This window comes from Salmo salar, chromosome ssa13 (assembly GCF_905237065.1).
Source record: "Salmo salar chromosome ssa13, Ssal_v3.1, whole genome shotgun sequence".
NCBI classification, from domain to species: Eukaryota; Metazoa; Chordata; class Actinopteri; order Salmoniformes; family Salmonidae; genus Salmo; species Salmo salar.
Window position 1 is genome coordinate 65,063,124 of NC_059454.1, and position 23,017 is coordinate 65,086,140.

Genomic DNA, 23,017 nt, shown 5'->3' on the forward strand with positions numbered 1-23,017 from the left:
TTCTTTGTCAGTGGGCAAACGTACAAAATCAGCAGCGGATCAAATACTTTTTTCCCTCACTGTATTCCTCTTGCCAGGTGGGATAGGGCAGTGTGCAGTGCAATGGCAATTGTGTCTTCTGTGGATCTGTGAGGGTAATAAAAATGCCCTTTTATTGTGTGCTTTATTTAAAGTAACTGTACAGTGAAAATCACACTTTTAAAAGTTAATATTCTGTTAACTTATACTGAAATAATGTTGTTGCCTCATCTTCTATTTCAAATTACGTGGTTTGTAAGAGCTGGCCTGCAGAATTGGTACCTGGAGGAAAATGGGGGAGTGTCGTGCTTTTTCAATTTTAGGCAAGTGGAGGGTTTTAGTGTTTTTGTATCTAGTCCAGGGCACTTTGTAATAATTTGTAATTGATGACATTTTAGAATAAGTTGCTTATTAGGCTATATATGGATGTTGCCCATCATCTCTGATTCTCCGCTGGGTGTGCAATATCAAGTGCGCCTATAGGCTATTTAGTGTGATCTCAATCAAATGATCCATAGCCTATAGGTTATGAAGTGCAAGCTCAGAGAAGGACAGAGCAAAGTAATATTTGTAAGATAGCTGCTGGGATGGTGTAAATTAAACTAGGCTGTATTACACACTGCAATGGATATTCCAACCCTAAGCCCCGGCCTGCTCTGATCTTGCTGATCAAAACCTTTTTTTGTGTGCTGCCTAACCAATGCTGTGCTGTGTAGGCCTACAATGGCAGTTCAGGAGGAGAGTCCAAGGCTTCTTCAGATTTTTATTTTTTATTAGGCCTAGTCCAAAAAAATGATATAACTTGCGGGCGGACTGTTCAGTTTGAGAAGGAGAGCGAGAAGATGAGAAGGAGGACCTGAGGTCAATTTTGATAGCTTGCTTCTACTAAAATAGATTTGAATAAAAACAATATGTTTCTTGCCCTGAAACATATTGTTGGAAATTGGGCTATAGCTGCTATAGCCATAGATTTGTCGGCCAATTCCTCCACCCATGAGGCACTATTTAAATAGGCTACCTCTGTGTCAGTGAAGGGCTGTTAAGTATGATATGTTATGTTTTGTATGGTATGTATTAATATGTGGATGTATTAATTAATATATGTTACAAATTACAATTTGTATTATATGTTATGAATTTGCAAAACGTACAATGTGTAAAGAATTTACAAAATGTGTTATATGTTACAAATGTGTAAAGGTATGATATGTTACGAATTCTAGCTAGATGGCAAACGTTAGCTAGGCTAGGAGTTAGGTTTAGGGGTTAGCGTTAAGTTTTGGAGTTACTTTAAAGGGTTAAGGTTGGGGGAAGGGTCAGCTATCATGCTAAGTACTTTCTAAGTAGTTAAAAATGAGTAAGTAGTTAAAGTTTTGCCAATTTGCTAAAACTGTCTGTGATGAGATGTGAAACCTCAACCTTTGGGTTGCTAGACATTTGTGTTTTATGCCTACCCATCCACCCCCACCAACCCCCACCAACCACCCTACTTTTGATTTTGCAACCATCTGTCTTAGTGACCATACCAAATGTAATATATCATACTAAACGGAGTGTCTCGGATTTATGTTCAGAATAAAACAAAATGCTCTGAGATCAGGTTGATGAGAGGGTATGCCATAGGCCTACCGTTTATTTCAAGAAAATGGCAAAAACCACAGGCCTACTCCTTGTTAGCTTAAGATTTCTTTTTTAATCTAACGGATCAGATTTATATAAAGTGATTTATAACAGCGCTTTGGTCCGCGATGCTTTATGCTACAAACAAGTTGTAAAATACCCGGGAAAGACTCCGATGCATATGGGGATAAAATTGTTTTGTTTCTTTGACATTCAGAGGCTTAGCTACAACCTTCTATAGCTGAGGAGACAAAAAAATGTACTTTGCTTGGGAAGTAATCTAATTATTTCACTATCAATTGATTAAGCTATTCACTTTCTGTACAATATAAAATGTTTAAACCAAGACAGCTTTTAGGGAAACACTTGTGACATTCTATTGTTGGGTTAAGCTTGTCAAGAAAGAAATAGCCTATTCCGAACAGACTCTGGGACAGTTGTGGGACGATAGATCCCAAATTCATACAACCAGTAAGCCTAGGCTACAATTCTTATTATTTTTTCAAGCAATGAGTTTGATGGAACACAACAGGACATTTAGCTTAAAATGTTAATAAACAATTTTTTATTCACATTATAAGCACAGCAATGCGCACAAGGTGGTAGGCTACGTGTGAATATATGTTCCACAATGCAATTAGCGGTAAAACAGTGTTGTTGCGAACTGCACATGCCAGCAGTTTTATGTGACAGAGATGAAAATATCCATTAGAAAATTTGAAAGAGGGGAGCTCTTCTATGCAGCAACTAGTACAGGTTGCTAATATGACTAGGATTGTGCCTTTGGCTACTGGACAATGAAGAAAGTTTATATAAAATAATTGCCTCCACAGATATGGTCGGATTTTGCCTAGGGTACTTTGAAGCAAGGTAAGACATGCCTCATAATATGTAGTAAAAGCTTCAAGTTTCAAACTCTTAAGTAGCTTTATGTTTTCAAAATGCATGTTGCCTCCAGCTCATTGCAAAGTGGTGTGTGACATGCTGATGAAGCCTGCCTTCCGTTGCCTATGCATTTTCAGTTTGAGATGCTGTAACAGCAGCTCCCACACTGTCTGACAGATTTTTTGCTCAAAGGCTCTGTATCTGTATGCTGTATGTGTGTGATAAATAAGATACATAACGAATATACTGGGCATGCTCCAATTTATTCCACAACATTATGCAAATTAGGCTATAGACTGATAAGCATGACCAGTCAAATTTATTTTCACAGTCTGGTATTTCCATCAATGAATAGCCCAAAAATTCTGCACTTTTCTTCTTCTCCTTGACAATGGCCAGAGGCAATTTTATTTACCGCCTTTTCTAAAAAAAAATATCGGTCAAAAGCCGGCTATTAGCGGATATCTGAAACCCTGAATAATGTCAAAGCAAGTCCTCTACACAACAACAATCTCACCATTCTCTTCTATTTTATATCATGTGGTATGTAGCTAAAAGTTTTATGTCAAGAGGAAATCTAGTTAACTGTTATTGACTGATAGATAGCAGTAGTAGTTAGCTAGCTTCACGACTAGCTTATTAGGTGGCTTACAACGGAAATATCAATAACATAGTGACAAAGCAAAGGACAGAAATGTCTCATGCTTGTGAAATAATCAGCCTGCATTTATTGCTGTTCTAATAAAGTGCCCTAGTATGTAGTAGTGCCATCTGTATTTCCAAAACATCCATACTATTTAGCTGGGCTCAGGCAGTCTGCCCCAGTGCCACAATGTGGGAGGAGCTCATTTGAATATCCAACTGTTTGTGAATCTCAGCAACTAATGGAAGTTTTACTTACTCAAACATGTTCTCAGAGCAGAAACGATTATTATTGGTTGTGTCAGGCAAACAATGAAAATGGACAGGAGGCGGCAGGAATACCAAACAGAGCAGGCGGGGGAGTAGACTTGTCATGTGACGGGATTCGAAAACATTTGAGGGGAAAAAAAGTGAGACAAGAAGTGGAAGAACACAATTCTGCAGGAACGAGCAGCAACAAAGCAAAACAAGGTAAGTTGAATATATATAGCAAGTTATTCATTTGGTATATTAATGCCCTTTTTTCAGCTAGTCTAAATAATGTATTAAATACTAAATGTGATGCAAGCTAAAGTCAGCTAAAATGTGTTTTTCTAGCTAATGTTACAGTTTAGCCTTATTTACCAGCCTAGCTAGCAAGTAAACAATTTAGGCCTGATGGAGGTGAATGAACCTACAGCAGCCAAGGTGATAAGGCTGAGGTCATTTTAACTTGTGTTTGCTGTTCTCCAAATAGCATTGTAAAGTTTTGGAATTGCATAGAAATGTAGTAAATGAGCTTCACTTAAACAAAATCCTGGTTGGGGGGGGGAACACCCCCACTCAACCCCTCCTTATGGATCTCAGTAAAACTCAAACCCTGCTTATGGCCCTGGTTGGAAGGAAACCTGGATAGTGACTGTAATAGTGGTTGTTTAATCTATATAGCTGAATGCACTGACTTTAAGTCACTCTGGATAAGATTGTCTGTTAAATGACCAAATTGTAAATGTAAAAGATGATATACTTTTCCATTATCACCATATTAAGAGAAGTCTATTTTCCAATACTGATCTAACTTCAATTCTGGCATGATTATGTTCTGTGAATACTGCATGTCAATGACTTTTCTCTCGTGATTTGAGTTATATCACACACTTTTCCTGATTATGTTGCAGGTTTCGCAGTGAGTGGGATATTGATTGCGGTCGTTATTGTAGTGGTGTTGATTGTAGTGGTCCTTATTATGATCATCAAGTGTACTAATTTCAGTGAGTATTTAGCTTGTCTGTCTCTCATGCAAGAAATAGTGATAACATGATATATGAAGTATCAAACACTAGACGTGTAGCCGGAGAAGATGGCTGATGTTTTACGTGCTCCTTACCAACTGTATTTTGTGTTTGTTTTTTTGCATTATTTGTAACTTATTTTTAAAACTTATTCTGTACATAATGTTGCTGCTACCGTCTCTTATGACCGAAAATAACTTCTGGACATCAGAGCAGCGATAACTCAGCACAAACTGGCAGAAGCTTTTTTTCCTTTAACGAGTCCGACGTGAAGGACATACTGCTTTCCCGGGAACAGGGCCAAATCCCCGTCATTTGCTAGAAGAGAAGATGGAGAAAAAGAGGACGGAGTTCGGGCTGCCTTCTGAGAATTCGTAGGCAATCGAATAAACCCCCCACTGCTTTCGGTTCTACTAGCTAACATGCCATCATTGGAAAATAAAATCGACGACCTACGAGAAAGATTAAACTTCCAATGGGACATTTAAAACTGAAATATCTTATGCTTCATGGAGTCGTATCTGAACGACAACATTATCGGCAGGATAGAACAGCGGCGTCTGGTAAGACAAGGGGGGGCGGACTTATATATTTGTAAACAAAAGTTTATCTAAGGAAGTCTCGAGGTTTTGCTCGCCTGAGGTAGAGTATGACATGATAAGCTGTAAACCACACTATCTGCCCAGAGAGTTTTCATCTCAATTTTTCGTAGCTGTCTACATACCACCACAGACTGATAATGGGATTAAGACCGCACTCAATGAGCTGTATTCCGCCATAAGCAAACAGGAAAACGCTCATCTAGAGGCGGCGCTCCTAGTGGCCAGGGATTTTAATGCAGGGAAACTTAAATCCGTTTACCAAATTTCTATCAGCATGTTAAATGTGCAACCAGAGGGGAAAAAAACTCTAGACCACCTTTACTCCACACACAGAGGCACGTACAAAGCTCTCCCTCACCCTCCATTTGGCAAATCTGACCATAATTCTATCCTCCTGATTCCATCTTACAAGCAAAAATTAAAGCAGGAAGCACCAGTGACTCGGTCAATAAAAAAGTGGTCAGATGAAGCAGATGCTAAGCTACAGGATTGTTTTCTAGCACAGACTGGAATATGTTCCTGGATTCTTACGATGACATTGAGGAGTACACCACATCAGTCACTGGCTTCATCAATAAGTGCATTGATGATGTCGTCCCCACAGTGACCGTATGTACATACCCCAACCAAAAGCCATAGATTACAGGTAACATTCGCACTGAGCTAAAGGCTAGAACTGCAGCTTTCAAGGATCGGGACTCTAACCCGGAAGCTTATAAGAAATCCCACTATGCCCTCCAACGAACCATCAAACAGGCAAGCGTCAATTCAGGACTAAGATCGAATCGTACTACACCAGCTCCGACGCTCGTCGGATGTGGCAGGGCTTGCAAGCCATTACAGACTACAAAGGGAAGCACAGCCGAGAGCTGCCCAGTGACACGGGGCTACCAGATGAGCTAAATGCTTTCTATGCTCACTTCGAGGTAAATAACACTGAAACATGCATGAGAACACCAGGTTTTCCGAACGACAGTGTGATCACGCTCTCCGCAGCCGATATGCAAACCATTACAGACTACAAAGGGAAGCACAGCCGAGAGCTGCCCAGTGACACGAGGCTACCAGACGAGCTAAATGCCTTCTATGCTCGCTTTGAGGTAAATAACACTGAAACATGCATGAGAGCAATAGGTTTTCCGAACGACTGTGTGATCACGCTCTCCGTAGCCGATGTGAGTAAGACCTTAAAAAAGGTCAACATTCACAAGGCCGGAGGGCCAGACGGATTACCAGGATGTGTACTGCGAGCATGCGCTGACCAAATGGCAAGTGTCTTCACTGACATTTTCAACCTCTCCCTGTCCGAGTCTATAATACCAACATGTTTTAAGCAGACCACCATAGTCCCTGTGCCCAACAACACTAAGGTAACCTGCCTAAATGACTACTGACCCGTAGAACTCGCATCTGTAGACATGAAGTGCTTTGAAAGGCTGGTCATGGCTCACATCAACACATTATCCCAGAAACCCTAGACCCACTCCAATTTGAATACCGCCCCAACAGATCCACAGATGATGCAATCTCTATTGCACTCCACACTGCCTTTTCCCACCTGGACAAAAGAAACACCTATGTGACACTGCTATTCATTGGCTACAGCTCAACACCATAGTGCACTCAAAGCTCATTAATAAGCTCAGGACCCTGGAACTAAACACCTCCCTCTACAACTAGATCCTGGACTTCCTGACAGGTGGTCAGGGTAGGTAACAACATATCCGCCACGCTGATCCTAAACACATGGGCCCCTCAGGGGTGCGTGCTCAGTCCCCTCCTGTACTCCCTGTCACTCATGACTGCACGACCAGGTATGACTCCAACACCATCATTAAGTTTGCCGATGACACAACAGTGGTAGGCCTGATCACCAACAATGATGAGACAGCCTATAGGGAGGAGGTCAGAAACCTGACTGTGTGGTGCCAGGACAACAACCTCTCCCTCAACGTGATCAAGACAAAGGAGATGGTTGTGTACTACAGGAAAAGGAGGACCGAGCATGCCCCCATTCTCATCGACAGGGCTGTAGTGGAGCAGGTTGAGAGCTTCAAGTTCCTTGGTATCCACATCACCATCAAACTAACATGGTCCAAGCATACCAAGATAGTTGTGAAGAGGGCACGACAAAGCCTATTCCCCCTCAGGAGACTCAAAAGATTTGGCATGGGTCCTCAGATCCTCAAAATGTTCTACAGCTGCACCATCAAGAGCATCCTGACTGGTTGCATCACTGCCTGGTATGGCAACTGTAGTGCGTACGGCCAAGTACATCACTGGGCCAAGCTTCCTGCCACCCAGGACCTCTATACCAGGCGGTGTCAGTGGAAGGCCCTAAAAATTGTCAAAGACTCCAGCCACCCTAGTCATAGACTGATCTCTCTGCTACAACACGGCAAGTGATACTGGAGTGCCAAGTCTAGGTCCAAGAGGCTTCTAAACAGCTTCTACCCCCAGCCATAAGACTCCTGAACATCTAATCCAATGGCTACCCAGATTATTTGCATTTCCCACCCCCCTCTCACCACCTATTTTACACCGCTTCTACTCTCTGTTATTATCTATGCCTAGTCTCTTTAATAAATCTACCTACATGTACATATTACCTCAATTACCTCGACTAACTGGTGCCCCCACACATTGACTCTGTACCGGTACCCCCTGTATACAGTCTCGTTATTGTTATTTTACTGAAGCTCTTTAATTACTTGTTCCTTTTATTTCATATTCTTATTTTTTAAACTGCATTGCTGGTTAGGGGCTTGTAAGTAAGCATGTGACTAATACACTTTGATTTGATTAGAATGCATTAGAAAACAGTACAAATTTAATAAAACCTTCACTGTTATCGCACATTTCCAACTACAGTACGAGTCATAAACATATAACATAGGTTATGGGTCAGGCTTTTTGTAGGGGACTTATTTGTGAATTTTTTCCCCAAACAAATGCATTTTATTCAGTTTATAAATGTCACATTTACTGTTTTCTAGAGAGTGTTCTTGACCTTTCTCCTCTTGGGAACGTCCCAAGAAACTGGCTTCAGTGTATCCCCTGTGACTGAGCAGCCCCATGTCTACTCAAAACTGGGGGACCATAATCCAATCCCTCTCTCCACTGCCGTACATACATAGACAAGGGGCTCCCGAGTGGCGCAGCTGTCTAAAGACCCTGCATCTCAGTACTTGAGGCATCACTACAGACACCCTCGTTCAAATCCAGGCTAAATCACAACCGGCTGTGATTGGGAGGCCCATTGGGCAGTGCACAATTGGCCCTGCATCGTCCGGGTTTTGCCAGTGTAGGCTGTCATTGTATATAAGAATTTATTCTTAACTGGCTTGCCTAGTTAAATAAAAGTTAAATAAATAAATAAAATAAAAGGGAGCAAGCTGTACTGTACCAATAGGGCCATAGACAGTACCACCCACTGTACCAAATCCTAGGATGGGATCAAGTGCTTAGGACATTCTCACAACTACCATTTTGTTTGGAACACTTGACTGTAATGCCTCTGATTATGTCATTGATACCAGTCATCTTCTTTCTGCTATGTCTGGGTGACAGCGCAGAATATCACCACAACATATAAAAAGTAAAGCTGACATACACTCCAAGTAAAAAATAAATAAATATGAAAACACTTAACATAATATTTTCTTAAACATTTTATTTCTGTTCAATTTATTTATGGGACCTGTCTTACAAAGCAGCTAGCATATGGCTAAATGATGCGGAACCATATAATACAAGAATGAAAAGTACGTCGGAAGCATTTCTGTGAAGCGCTCTTTTTCATGGACTTTAGCTGACGATCAAAATACTGGAGTAAGTTGATGTACTTTTAGCTATCTTTTTAATGTAATATCTGATTTTAATTTTAATTATGTGTCTTGTCAGTAGGTTATTCATTTGGGATGGCTATCCATTAGTACTGAAGTTAAGATAACATGCGTATATGGTGATGGTGAGCCAGCCAGAGGCGCAGCCAACGTAGCTAGTGTTAGCCAGCTAGATAAATACGTTTGTGGGATGCTTGATCTAGTTATTGCATGGTTGTTTGCGCCTCCTTTTGAATAAACATTCGTGCCCGTTTGTCACTACCTGCTGCTTCTTTTATATAGCGTTGAATTTTGCAATGGCTAGAAGTTACTGACGTTGGCCGCTATGATGAGCCCCGCCTACTTCCTGTTTTTCCCTAATCTTAACCCAATTCTTCAAACCTGCTTGTTTAATTATTTTAACCTGCTGCGTAACTTATCATAACCTGCTAAAAAATAACTTCCGGTCGTAGCTGTTCTTCTTTGATGAGGTTTAATGGCAATTGTTATCCAATAAATGTTGCATTACCACCACCTTCTAGACGGTACAACTCCCTTATTTTATTTTTGTCATTTTGTATTTCACCTTTATTTAACCAGGTAGGCCAGTTGAACAAGTTCTCATTTACAACTGCGACCTGGCCAAGATAAAGCAAAGCAGTGTGACACAAAAAAAACACAGAGTTACATAAATAAACAAATACCCTACCATCTAACACAACACTCAAATAATAAAAAAGAACACCACCCTACTCCACTATTTAAATCTACACCACCACTTAACACACCCTGTAATGCTTCTGAAGTCTCACACACCCAAATCCCTCTCTGCAGCTGCCACCACAACCTACATTTTCTGCGACTTACGTTCCATCCCTGCAGTACAGTTGATAACCATTGCTATAAATGCTAAAAATCCAATCTTACTGAAACATATCATTTGTTGGCCTATCGCTCTGTACTTGTACAGATCTGCTACTCACACCACTCTGCTCAGGATCCCTCCCTCTTAACCCATCTTCCTCTACTTTCTTAACTGCCTCAGCATATAACTTCTGTACTACTCTAACCCTGGAAACCTCAACCTGTTTCTCACTTCTGATCCCCAGCCCAATGGGCACCCCTACAATTAACACATATCACTACTTTCCCTAATGCAACACATTCCTTTGTCTCATGCCATTCTGCACACTTCTCACACACAGGAACCTCCCTCCTACACACTGCTGCCACATGCCCATAAGCTTGACACCTGTAACAATGTAATGTATTTGGCACAAAAGCTCGTACAGGATAACGTATATATCCTAACATCACTTTGTCGGGCAAAGACTCAAAAGAACAGACAATGACTCTTCTGTTTCACCATTCGCACCACCCTGTGTGTGTCGCACCAAGCGAAAAACATCACAAACACTGGGAATCTTCCCCTTCAGTTGGTCAACTTTTACATTTACTGCTACCCCATTAATCACTCCTTTCAATGGCACTCTTTTCTTGAGTGCAAAACAATTCACATTTTTTGCCCCCATTTATTCTAATGCGGAGCGCCTTCTCCCTCAGACCAGCAGAAACAAATGATTATCACAAGACCACTTCTGGTTACCCTCACTGATTCCACAGCATCCAACTCTGCTTTCACCCATCCTGAAAGCACATGGATTAGCAAAAAGGCACTTTTTCCAAAAACACTCCTACTGTCAGACTCCTCTTCATCCTGATCCTCGGTCGTAGCTGTATCGGAGTGGCGTGTTTTTATAGGGAATTTTGTAATGTATTTTTTATATTTTTTTAAGTATAGGACTTGAAAAACAAGTAGGTGGGATTTTCATGGTCATTTTTGTTTGCCTAACCTTTAAATTAGGACCAAAAAGCAAAGGTTAGCAGTGTGGTTAAGGGTAGGTTGAAAATCAGATTTGAATAAGAAATTGTAGAAATAGGCTGGGTTTATCAAATTCTATTGGTCACATGCAGATGTTAATGCAAGTGTAGCGAAATGCTTGTGCTTCTAGTTCCGACCATGCAGTAATTTCTAACAAGTAATCTAACAATTTCACAACAACTACCTTATACACACACAAGTGTAAGGAAGGAATAAGAATATGTACATGTAAATATATGGATGAGCGATGGCCGAACAGCATAGGCAAGATGCAGTAGATGGTATAGAGTACAGTATATACATATGAGATGAGTAATGTAGGGAATGTGAACGTGATATAAAGTGGCATTGTTTAAAGTGACTGATGCATTTATTACATCCAATTTTTAATTATTAAAGTGGCTAGAGATTTGAGTCAGTATGTTGGCAGCAGCCACTCAATGTTAGTGATGGCTGTTTAAGAGTCTGATGGCCTTGAAGCTGTTTTGCGATAGAAGCTGTTTTTCAGTCTCTCGGTCCCAGTTTTGATGCACCTGTACTGACCTCGCCTTCTGGATGATAGTGGGGTGAACAGGCAGTGGCTCGGGTGGTTGTTGTTCTTGATGATCTTTTTGGCCTTCATGTGATATCGGGTGGTGTAGGTGTCTTGGAGGGCAGGTAGTTTGCCCTCGGTGATGCGTTGTGCAGACCTCACTACCCTCTGGAGAGCCTTGCGGTTGTGGGCGGAGCAGTTGCCATACCAGGCGGTGATACAGCCTGACAGGATGCTCTTGATTGTGCATCTGTAAAAGTTTGAGTGTTTTTGGTGACAAGCCAAATTTATTCAGCCTCCTGAGGTTGAAGAGGCGCTGTTGCGCCTTCTTCACAACACTGTCTGTGTAGGTGGGCCATTTCAGCTTGTCCGTGATGTGTATGCCGAGGAACTTAAAACTTTCCACCTTCTCCACTACTGTCCTGTCAATGTGGACGAGTAGTGCAGTTTCCTGAAGTCCACGGTCATCTCCTTTGTTTTGTTGACGTTGAGTGTGAGGTTGTTTTCCTGACACCACACTCCGAAGGCCCTCACCTCCTCCCTGTAGGCCGTCTCGTCGTTGTTGGTAATCAAGCCTACCACTGTAGTGTCGTCTGCAAACTTGATGATTGAGTTGGAGGAGTGCATGGCCACGCAGTCGTGGGTGAACAGAGACTACAGGAGAGGCCTGAGAACACACCCTTGTGGGGCCCCAGTGTTGAGGGTCAGAGAATTTGAGATGTTGTTTCCTACCCTCACCACCTGGGGTCGGCCCATCAGAAAGGCCAGGACCCAGTTGCACAGGGCGGGGTCGAGACCCAGGGTCTCGAGCTTAATGACGAGTTTGGATGGGACTATGTTGTTAAATGCTGAGCTGTAGTCGATGAACAGCATTCTTACATAGGTATTCCTCTTTTCCAGGTGGATTAGGGCAGTGTGATTGCGTTGTCTGTGGACCTATTGGGGCGGTAAGCAAATTGGAGTGGGTCTATGGTGTCCGGTAGGGTGGAGGTGATATGATCCTTGACTAGTCTCTCAAAGCACTTCATGATGACGGAAGTGAGTGCTACGGGGTGATAGTCCCACAAAGTCTATGAATTTCATAGGGTATTGAGAATCATTAGGAATTGTGTTCTGTTGTAATAGCTAGGTATGAAGTGTCCCCACTGGGGACACTTCAGGAGGGCGGACGTGTGCTTCAGGAGGGTGGACATCTGTGCTAGCAAAGCAGAGGCCTTGGACAGAGCATGTGAGCAGAGTTGAGCAGTTGGAAATCCTGCTCATCTGAGATGTGCACTCCAGTGCTCCATGTCCTTTCCTACCACTCAGCTAAAAACCTCTCAGTGCTCAGTTTTTTGGGGTTTTTTTTCTCCTAAGCTCCTTTCATTAAAAATCACAATTTAACCAACAGCCATCTATTTTTGTGACTACCTGGACCCCTATATGGATTTCACTGAAAAGTATTTGAATAAACATGGAAAGGGGAATGTAAGAAGTGAACATCATTTCAAATAAGCTACATGTCATATTAAACAGCATATAAACACTAAATAGGTCAGGAGCCAGACAGGGAGACTAAGGAGGAACGGAAATTAATTATTTAGGCTATATTATTTCAAGGTTATAGCCTACAAAGAAATACATTGTGAAGCATTTGCGAGTGCGACACAATAGGCTGGTAGGAATAAAGCGCTTGGCATTTAAACATTATATTGCATTGCACATATAGGCTATGACTTGCTTAGAATTAAATACAAATGAAATGAAAAATGACTAAGTGCCTTTGAATTCATTTTTAGAAACACGAGTTTGGCCGGTCTGTGGCTTCAGGCTCATGCGATGGTGCCTGGAGAGCCGGCCAGCAGTGGCGAATATCCTCTCCACACTTGCAGAGCCACTGGGGATGCTAAACACCCTTTTGGCCACTCTTACCAGGCTGGGCAGAGATCCAGAGTTATTTTTTTTCTTCTATTGGTAGGCCTAAAGGTTTTAAGGCAAAATAACCCAATCAAAACGGAAAGCTCCTTGAACGTGGGAATATGCCAGGCCTATTGGGCAAAAATCTATTATGGCCTATTGTATAGATATTATAACGAAAATGAACAAATCGTTTTAAGAGATCAGATTTTTAGTTTAGAAATACTTTGCTCCAATGATACTTATCTACCCACCTCGTTCTTTTCTTTTAGCATGTGCCGGTAGTAAGTACACCATCATGCTTTTGGGATAAGTGTCTTTTCAGATCCCAAAATGATTCTTTAGTTGTGGACACTACATCACCGCACTCCCTCACTTGCTCTTGGTCCTCATCTTTGTAAGTCACCTTGATGTAGCACCTGTATGTTTTATCAGTTTCTGTATGAAAATATCTAGCGAACTCCATGACAGTAGCTATAGTAAGGGGCTACAAATGCATGCTGGGGCGAGCATGCCCTAAGCTTATGAAGTGAGCGAAATTGGAGCAGGCCAACGCTCCTTTGGGATTTTCGCTCACGCTCCAGTCAAATTGGGCACGCTCCGCTCCGCTCGCATACTCTGGTCCTGGGTTCAAGCAACAATAGAACAATGAGCCAGATATTTCACCTGATGTATAAATGTGAAGCATCCAGTTGGCGTTTCCACTCACTACCAAATATGGTGATGAGAGGAAGCTCACTGAAGATGGATCGAGATGGATTTTGTCAGACATTCTGCACATTTTCTGCATACATTTTTGTGTTTCCAAAACAAGAATCTGTAACAAACAAGTGGACTGTGTTTTGTAGATTTGACCCTTTCCAAAAATTGCATTGTTTAGGAAGAGTAAATGGGCTAATTGAGGTATTGCACACTTCAGAGTAGGCGTTCCGTAATGGAAATATGCAAATAAATGATAGAACACGCCAATAGGATCTCACTAGCTCGTGCTTGGCTCTGCCCACCTCCTTGCTTGTTCTGCCCACTATGATTAATTTGTTCCCATTGGAAACGACAGACGAGAGCCTATCTTGGATTAGTTATAAACCTCTAGTTCAAGCCTCTGTGTGAGTCGAATCAGGAGGAAGTAGTACTCGCTAAGCAGCGTGACGTTAGCCTAGGCATCCAATAGTGGCCACTAGATCTGCACTATTGTCTAGGATTGCATTCCCGGTGGACCGGCTTGTACATAAAGCCTCCACCATTCAGGCTGCAAAGCCATACTTTTATTACTTTTTAATTTAACTGTCTTAATGAAACACAATTTCACTATTTTTGGAATTTCTGACAATTTAGGATGTTACACACTGTGTTCACAATCCCAAAGCCTTGTTCACATTAAAAGCTCTGCATGATCAATCCAACGTCTGCAGTGGCCGTACAGAATTTACTGTGACTGTGATTAGGCCTCCACAGAAGTCCGAGCAGCGTAGCTCTTTATGAAGGAAGTTGTCAAGGATGTGAGTTTTTATACAGGGCCTCCCACCCCCCCTACCGTCAACCAATAATTTCAATACGGAGCCTTCCGCATTGTTTCAAAATTTGGGAGGCGCACGGCGATGCAGTACGGAGCTCGATTTGGCCTCTGCAAGGTTCCGCAATTGCCTAAAACCCTCCATATTGAGCCTCTGAATTGCATTGCCAGAGCAAGCATACATTTTCATCTTCTGTGGTTTGGTAGCTTCCTGTTCTTCAATGAACTCTGGCTGGACTGAAGACGACGTAAAGTTAGAAAAATGTCTAACAGGCTGACTACACCGCTCGCGCACAGTTGCAATATAAATTTAGAGATCTATATTATTCAATTATTGCACCCACACTGCTCGAGCGCGCCAACAAGCGTCTGCGTTGCCATGGGCTAAAATAGAAGTCAGTTCTGTTTGTGACGCAGATTGCGCTGCAAGTCCTGCCTCTCCCATCTCCTCATTGGTTTATAGAACAGACTTCTATTTTAGCAGACGCTCGTTGGCGCAATAATTGAATAATATAGATTCCTACATTTATTTTGCGATGCGAGCGGTGTAGTCAGCCTGTTAGACATTTTTCTAACTTTACGTCGTCTTCAGTCCAGCCAGAGTTCATTGAAGAACATGAAATTACCAAACCACAGAAGATGAAAATATATGGTTTTCGGTGATGGCTTTATGGGTTAGCTTGCAATTTGTAAATAATTGCCTATTCCTGTGAGTACTATTTTAATAGTAATGTTAAGTCATACATTGCCTGTTAAAATAGCTTTTCGGTGAAAGCACATTTTGCAATATTCTAAGTACATAGCCCAGCCATCACGGGCTAGCCATTTAGACACCGACCAAGTTTAGCCCTGACCAAAGTCAGATTTACTATTACAAAAGTTTGATTACCTTTGTTGTCTTCGTCAGAATGCACTCCCAGGACTGCTACTTCAATAACAAATGTTGGTTTGGTCCAAAATAATCCATCGTTATATCCAAATAGCGGCGTTTTGTTCGTGGGTTCCAGACACTCTCCATTTACATTTACATTTAAGTCATTTAGCAGACGCTCTTATCCAGGGCGACTTACAAATTGGTGCATTCACCTTATGATATCCAGTGGAACAACCACTTTACAATAGTGCATCTAAATCTTTTAAGGGGGGGGGTTAGAAGGATTACTTTATCCTATCCTAGGTATTCCTTAAAGAGGTGGGGTTTCAGGTGTCTCCGGAAGGTGGTGATTGACTCCGCTGTCCTGGCGTCGTGAGGGAGCTTGTTCCACCATTGGGGTGCCAGAGCAGCGAACAGTTTTGACTGGGCTGAGCGGGAACTGTGCTTCCTCAGAGGTAGGGGGGCCAGCAGGCCAGAGGTGGATGAACGCAGTGCCCTTGTTTGGGTGTAGGGCCTGATCAGAGCCTGAAGGTATGGAGGTGCCGTTCCCTTCACAGCTCCGTAGGCAATCACCATGGTCTTGTAGCGGATGCGAGCTTCAACTGGAAGCCAATTGAAATGGTAAATCAGGGTTACGAGCATGGCGCAATTCGTGACAAAAAATGTCTAAATATTCCATTACCGTACTTCGAAGCATGTCAACCGCTGTTTAAAATCCATTTTTATGCCATTTTTCTCGTAAAAAAGCGATAATATTCCGACCGGGAATCTCCGTTTAGGTAAACAGAGGAAAGAAAACAAAGCTTTCGGTCGACGCGGGCACGAGCCTGAGTCTCACAGTACTGTAACCAGCCACTACCCAAACGCGCTACTTTTTTTCAGCCAGAGCCTGCAAAGCCACGATTCAGCTTTTTGCCGCCTTCTGGGAGCCCATGTGAGCCGTAGGAAGTGTCACGTAACAGCAGAGATCCTTTGTAATGGATAGAGATGGCAAAGAAGGCCAAGAAATGGTCAGACAGGGTACTTCCTGTACAGAATCTTCTCAGGTTTTGACCTGCCATTTGAGTTCTGTTATACTCACAGACACCATTCAAACAGTTTTAGAAACTTTGGAGTGTTTTCTATCCAAAGCCAATAATTATATGCATATTCTAGTTACTGGGCAGGAGTAGTAACCAGATTAAATCGGGTACGTTTTTTATCCAGCCGTGTCAATACTGCCCCCCTAGCCCTAACAGGTTAAGCCAACTATATTATGGCTGTTGCCTCCCGTTAGTTTGTGATAGTAATGACGTTTGTTTTTTATGATAATTATTAGGTGGAGGTTGCTACAGTGGTATCATCAACCTAGCTTTTAGCTAGCTAGCTGCTCTGCAGTGCAAGGTAACTTGACTTGCTATAAAATTAGACAAACAAGTTGATGAAAAAGTAACTAAACAAAACATGTTTTAGCACCTGAAACAATATATTTGTCCTGTATTGAATGAAAATGTCATATTTTACATTTTAGTCATTTAGCAGATGCTGTTGTCCAGAGCGACTTACAGTAGTGAATGCATACATTTCATACATTTTTTCTCAGTACTGGTCCAACGTGGGAATCGAACCCACAACCCTGGCGTTGCAAACACCATGCTCTACCAACTGAGCCACACGGGACCGTACAAAACAAATACCATCTCTGACAAGACAGGCTCTCCTTCATCACTAACTTACACTTTTCTGTTCAGTGGCGGGGCAAGACTCCGTAAACATGACCTACAGCGTAAGGAAATCCGTTACAATGTTAATGGGGCATAAGTTGTCAGAATCTGAAAATGGTGGTGGAAATGTGTTTTATTAAGGCATTACACATTTGTACCATTTTTACCCAACGGCTCACCATTAAAGCTAGTTAAGGAGGGAAATGATGCCTTAGAAGCCCGAATGACGGATGTTTTATTTACCAGCCGATTCACGGGGACACGAGTGTAATACCGGGAATACACATAAATCCTAGACAGTGCAGATCTAGTGGCCACTATTGGCTGTCTAGGCTATCGTGACGTCCTTTACTTCTGTCTCTGATGGGTTTGGTGTCTGTATTTACAGTTGATGTTTGCCAATTTGTCAGCCATGATGACCCATGGGTTTAAGAGCAGTAAGCAAGACTTCACATTCGGACCATGGAAAGTGACTGCTGCAAAAACCCACATTATGAAATCTAAGGACATTGAACGGTAAGCTATTCCAAGTATTTTGTGTCAAATACTTTGTCTTATAATTCTCTGTTTTAATATTCTTAAGGTTTAGTCTACATTGGGGAGCTTGTTTAGACTTAGACTTACTTTTAGTCATTCAAATCTCATCAATTTAACAACTAAGCTGCATTGAGGTTAGTTGTTCAGGTTTCAATCTTGACAGTTTCGTCCCAGGTTAGGGGAGGAGATGCACATGCCCTCGCTTCCAGAGATGCTGTTTGGGGACAACATTCTACGCATCCAGCACACAGACGGTTATGGCATTGAGTTCAATGCCATCGATGCCCTCAAGAGGGTCAACAACATGCATGACTCTGTGAAAGTGGCCTGTGCACAGGAATGGCAAGAGAGCAGGTACAACCCCTATCATAAGACCTCCACTGTCTAAATGCTGTTGAAGTAGAAAAAAACAGTGTCATTTTAAATTGTTTAGTCCTAATCAGTCCTATTATGGAGAATGATCTCAGTGAGTAGATGTGGATGTATTCCCAGGGCTGATTCTGAACACTCCAAAGAGGTAGTGAAACGCTACGACTGGACATACACCACAGACTACAGAGGCACCTTGTTAGGAGAGGACCTGCAGATGACGGTGAGAGGCTTTTCGGTTCACACTGTGGATACAACACAATATCCCAAACACAAACATTACAAAATAGGGGACAAATCTTAACTTCTAAGTCCTAATGAAACTTAGACTCACATTGACATCGATGCATGACTAAGTGGAAGATTTTCTCCTAAGTCATTGGCTGTGTTTAAGACAGACTTTATTGCAGATGCCTGCCGGATCTCACATTGCTTGGATAGGTGATTAACATGTCATCTAACCACGCCATATGATATGGCAGTCTGACGCCCGACTGCGCCGTCAATGATGTGTCGCACATCCATCGGTTGATGAAATGCAACGACTGCAATGTAGTTAGCCTGGAACACAATGGGTTTTTTTCCGCATAGGCTTAATATTCTAATACTTTTTGGTCTCAAGATGTCTCTTGTCTGGGGGGCATTCACTAGGAATGAAATGGGCTGAAATGGGGAGGGGCCTACCTGAATGTGTCTAATAAGAAACTTCTATTTTCGTGGCAAAATATTTTATTTTTGCTATGGTGTGCACTGATGAATACACACCTGCTATTCCATCAGGCGACAGAAACGTCGGAGCGCATTGACATGGAGAAGCTGAAGGCACGAGAGCAGATCATGTTCTTTGACGACGTGCTTTTGTTTGAGGACGAGCTGCACGACCACGGAGTATCCATGATCAGCGTCAAAATAGTGAGTGGTACTTTCAGACAGGAACTGACTCTTTATGATGACATCGCCCCATATGTCCATCTCCGTGACAAGCACCAAAGGACATGCTCTTGCGGGGGCTGTAAGATCAGGAATAAAAAAAAAGGCAATTTTCCTATTCACCTACTTATGTTAAATGCAATTTCTGAAATGCTTGCTTCTGAGAGGCTGATGAGGTTTTGAAGAATGACTTATCCTCTTGTTACCCACATGTGTGATATAGAGAGTGATGCCCACCAGTTTTTTCCTGCTTCTGAGGTTCTTCCTGCGAGTGGATGGAGTTCTGATCCGTATAAACGACACGCGGCTCTACCATGAGGCAAGTGTGACTGCGCTGTCCTGAGAAATGACAATCGATTAACCACCAGAGTGGATGTGCATGGGAGTCATATTCTGTGGATATCTTTAACAGGAAATTGACAATATTCACTGTTAAGAAGTTCAACTATGAAATGGCTAGGCCTACTTATGAAATGAGTCATCACTTACCCTGGTTTTCTTTACAGGCTGGAAAGAATTACATGATCAGAGAGTATAGCACTCGAGAAAGCAACATTTCAGAATTGCAGGTGAGAATTGTATTTTCTTTTTGTAGAGTACATGTGTAGCGGAAGTCCGCTGGTAAGTTTAGCATCGTCTCCTTCCTGAAAGCTTGGAGCACTGATGCCTCAGATCCTTAAACCCCCTTACACTCGTGGAAAAAACATGTGTGTGACCACTGAAGCATTTGAACAAGAACACTTTGAAGATTATGGGGAAATTATCACACCAAAGGTGAGGACACAACAGTTCACCTGACACAGGATTGAATCCAAACATTAAACTGTTGATGGGCGTTTTACATTTGGTGAACTTTTCACAGCATTTGTCAATAACGAAATCTGAAAATACTCTGGATACATTCAGTAACATAAGAATATTCATTGACATTTTGGAGTAGGTGCAGTGGTTTGAGCGAGAGGTCTAACATTTGTCTCCAAGTGGCCACACCTCCAAACTGCACAGTTTCTAAGTAATTTCAATGCAATTTTATGACTCGAGGAAAGAGCCTTCAACTATAAGGCCTTTGGTTTGACTCGGCCAGGGTTTGAACTCCCAAACTTCCAATCTCAGGTCACTTTTAACCACAAGTGATCAGCATTTCCATACTTTGCCAAAAACTATGTATGGATTTGTCTAAAACATATTGTCCAAGTCATTCATGCTACATCATGCATGTCACTGTGCAGCTGATACTATCATACTGCTATTGTAAAGGGTTAGTCATTTTCAAAATCTCCCTCCTTGTCTTCCAGAACGTCCCTGCTGCTCTGTACACCGATCCCAATGAGATCTCCCAGCACTTAACCCTGAAACTGACTAAGTGTGAAAAGCTGGAGCTCCCTGAGACAGGCCCTCAGCCAGGGAACACAGAGGCCCCCCAGTGATGGAGAGCAGGCTGGGCACTATGACTGGACATCACATTCACTTGTGTCTGGACTTAAGACAAGGACGGGCCAACCAAGGAAGAGTTTACCCTCCCTCCCTTTATTTTTTTATAAACTGAGAACACTGCACCTGCCTCCCTCCACACACAAAAAACAACAGTTCATAGAACTTAATTTTGGCATGGTCAAGTGGCCTCTTATTTTGAGCGTTATTTCACATTTCCTCTATGTAAATGTTTTGGTTGGAAAATTGTGATAATTGCGTCTTTTCTATTAGAACCCCACATAATGGTTGTGTTGAATTCTACGTAACGTAGTCTGATACTTGAAGGTTGTGCTATGTTAAATGCATGCAGCTTTGGCTTGGATATTACAGAGATGGCTACACTGAAAGAAATATATAAACACATCATGTAAAGTGTTGGTCCCATGTTTCATGAGCTAAAATAAAAGATCAGACATTTTTCATAAGCACAAAAAGCTTAATTCTCAATGTTGTGCACAAATTTGTTTACGTTACTGTTAGTGAGCATTTCTCCTTTGCCAAGATAATCCATCCACCTGACAGGTGTGGCATATGAGGAAGCTGATTAAACAGTATGATCATTACACAGGTGCACCTTGTACTGGGGACAAAAAAAGGCCACTCTAAATGTACAGTTTCACACAACACAATGCCACAGTTGTCTCAAGTTTTGAGGAAGTGTGCTATTGGCATGCTGATTGCAGGAATGTCCACCAGAGCTGTTGCCAGAGAATTTAATGTTAATTTCTCTACCGCCTCGAATGTTGTTTTAGAGAATTTGGCAGTACGTCCAACCGACCTCACAACCGCAGACCACATTTGCACACCTGAAGAATTTCTGCACAATCTGTCAGAAACAGTCTCAGGGAATCTCACCTTTATGCTCGTCATCCTCACCAGGGTCTTGACCTGACTGCAGTTCGCCGTCGTAACCGACTTCACTGAGCAAATGCTCACCTTCGATGGCCACTGGCACTATTGGAGAAGTGTGCTCTTCACGGATTAATCCTGGTTTCAACTGTACCAGGTAGATGGCAGACAGCATGTGTGGGCCAGCGGTTTGCTGATATCAACATTGTGAACAGAGTGCCCCCATGGTGGCAGCGGGGTTATGCTATGAGCAGGCATAAGCTACGGACAATGAACACAATTGTGTTTGAATGCACAGAGATACCATGACGAGATCCTGAGGCCCATTGTCATGCCATTCATCTGCCGCCATCACCCCATGTTTCAGCGTGATAATGTACGGTCGGTCCAATGTCACAAGGATCTGTACTCAATTCCTGGAAGCTGAAAATGTCCCTGTTCTTCCATGGCCTACACACTCACCAGACAGGTCACCCATTGAGCATGTTTGGGATGCTCTGCATCAACGTGTACGAAAGCGTGATCCAGTTTCTGCCAATATCAAGCAACTTTGCACAGCCATTGAAGAGGAGTGGGACAACAGTCCACAATGAACACCCTGATTAACTCTATGCAAACGAGATGTCGGGCTGCATGAGGAAAATGGTGGTCACACCAGATACTGACTGGTTTTCTGATCCCCGTCCCTACTTTTTGTATCTGTGACCAACAGATGCATATCTGTATTCCCAGTCATGAAATCCATAGATTAGGGCCTAATGAATTTATTTCAGTTGATGGATTTCCTTGTGTGAACTGTAACTCAGTAAAATCTTAGAAATTCTTGCATGTTTCATTTATATTTTTGTTCAGTGTATAATGGAGTTCCATTCCTCATGTTATCAAAACATTAAAAGAGACAATGTGTAAATAAATAAACTACACCAGAGCGGAACAGAAAGCACTTGTTTCCCTTCAGACATTATAAGCTGCAGGATGGAACACAATTCTCACGTTTAGCTATCAAACCTAACTGGTTAGGTCAAGTTTTTGAAGTGGAGGGAGTGCAGGGCTTGTCCCTCGAGGAGGCTAAAAAGAGATTTCGACTTGGGAAAAGTAAAATATTTTCAGGAGTTGGGTAAAGGGAGGAGGATTGGAAGGAAAGAGAGGAGGTTGGAAAGACTGAGGGAGGCAGAGGATGGGTTTCTATCTGTTGAAGATACTGTAGCAATACTAAGGGAAAGAGAATGTTGAGGAAGATTGGTGTCAAGTTCAGAGTGAGCCAGACGCCAGTTCAAGTTCTGGAGGTGAAATGGAAAGGGTAGAAGGTGTTGTGAGAAGCTCGGAGCCTGAGCCTTGCACTGATGGACATGGTTACGTTAAAGATACATTTGGTCTAGTGGGAGTGAGATTTTTGACGAAGGTGGAACCAGGCCTTTCGGCTGATCCATGGGTGGTTTCAGGTTGGGTGGAAAAGATGGTGGGTGCTGTTGAGTCTGTGAAGCTTGTGTTGTTGGTTTGTGTTTCTTCAGATCAGATGGAGCAGGCGCTCCATGCGAGGCAACTTGAGGAAAGACCTGTATCTTACTTTGCGCTTAGGTACAGGGCACCATTGAAG

The 23,017-nt window shown here is 42.4% G+C and overlaps 1 protein-coding gene across 2 annotated transcripts; it reads left to right on the forward strand.

Annotated features, from left to right (window-relative positions):
• Window positions 1-3,551: 3,551 nt before the first annotated feature.
• Window positions 3,552-21,005, forward strand: tiprl (TIP41, TOR signaling pathway regulator-like (S. cerevisiae)). 2 transcript variants are annotated; one of them, XM_014136761.2, is made up of 8 exons: window positions 3,552-3,636; window positions 17,651-17,778; window positions 17,974-18,153; window positions 18,292-18,391; window positions 18,949-19,080; window positions 19,322-19,417; window positions 19,605-19,667; window positions 20,394-21,005. In XM_014136761.2, exons 2-8 carry the CDS (start codon window positions 17,654-17,656, stop codon window positions 20,523-20,525), a joined length of 828 nt encoding a protein of 275 aa, XP_013992236.1. In that variant the 5' UTR covers window positions 3,552-3,636; window positions 17,651-17,653; the 3' UTR covers window positions 20,526-21,005. The 2 variants fall into 2 exon arrangements, with proteins under 2 accessions (XP_013992236.1, NP_001135039.1); NM_001141567.1 differs by lacking the exon at window positions 3,552-3,636 and adding an exon at window positions 8,839-8,869 and having other exon boundaries at window positions 20,394-21,000.
• Window positions 21,006-23,017: the final 2,012 nt, after the last annotated feature.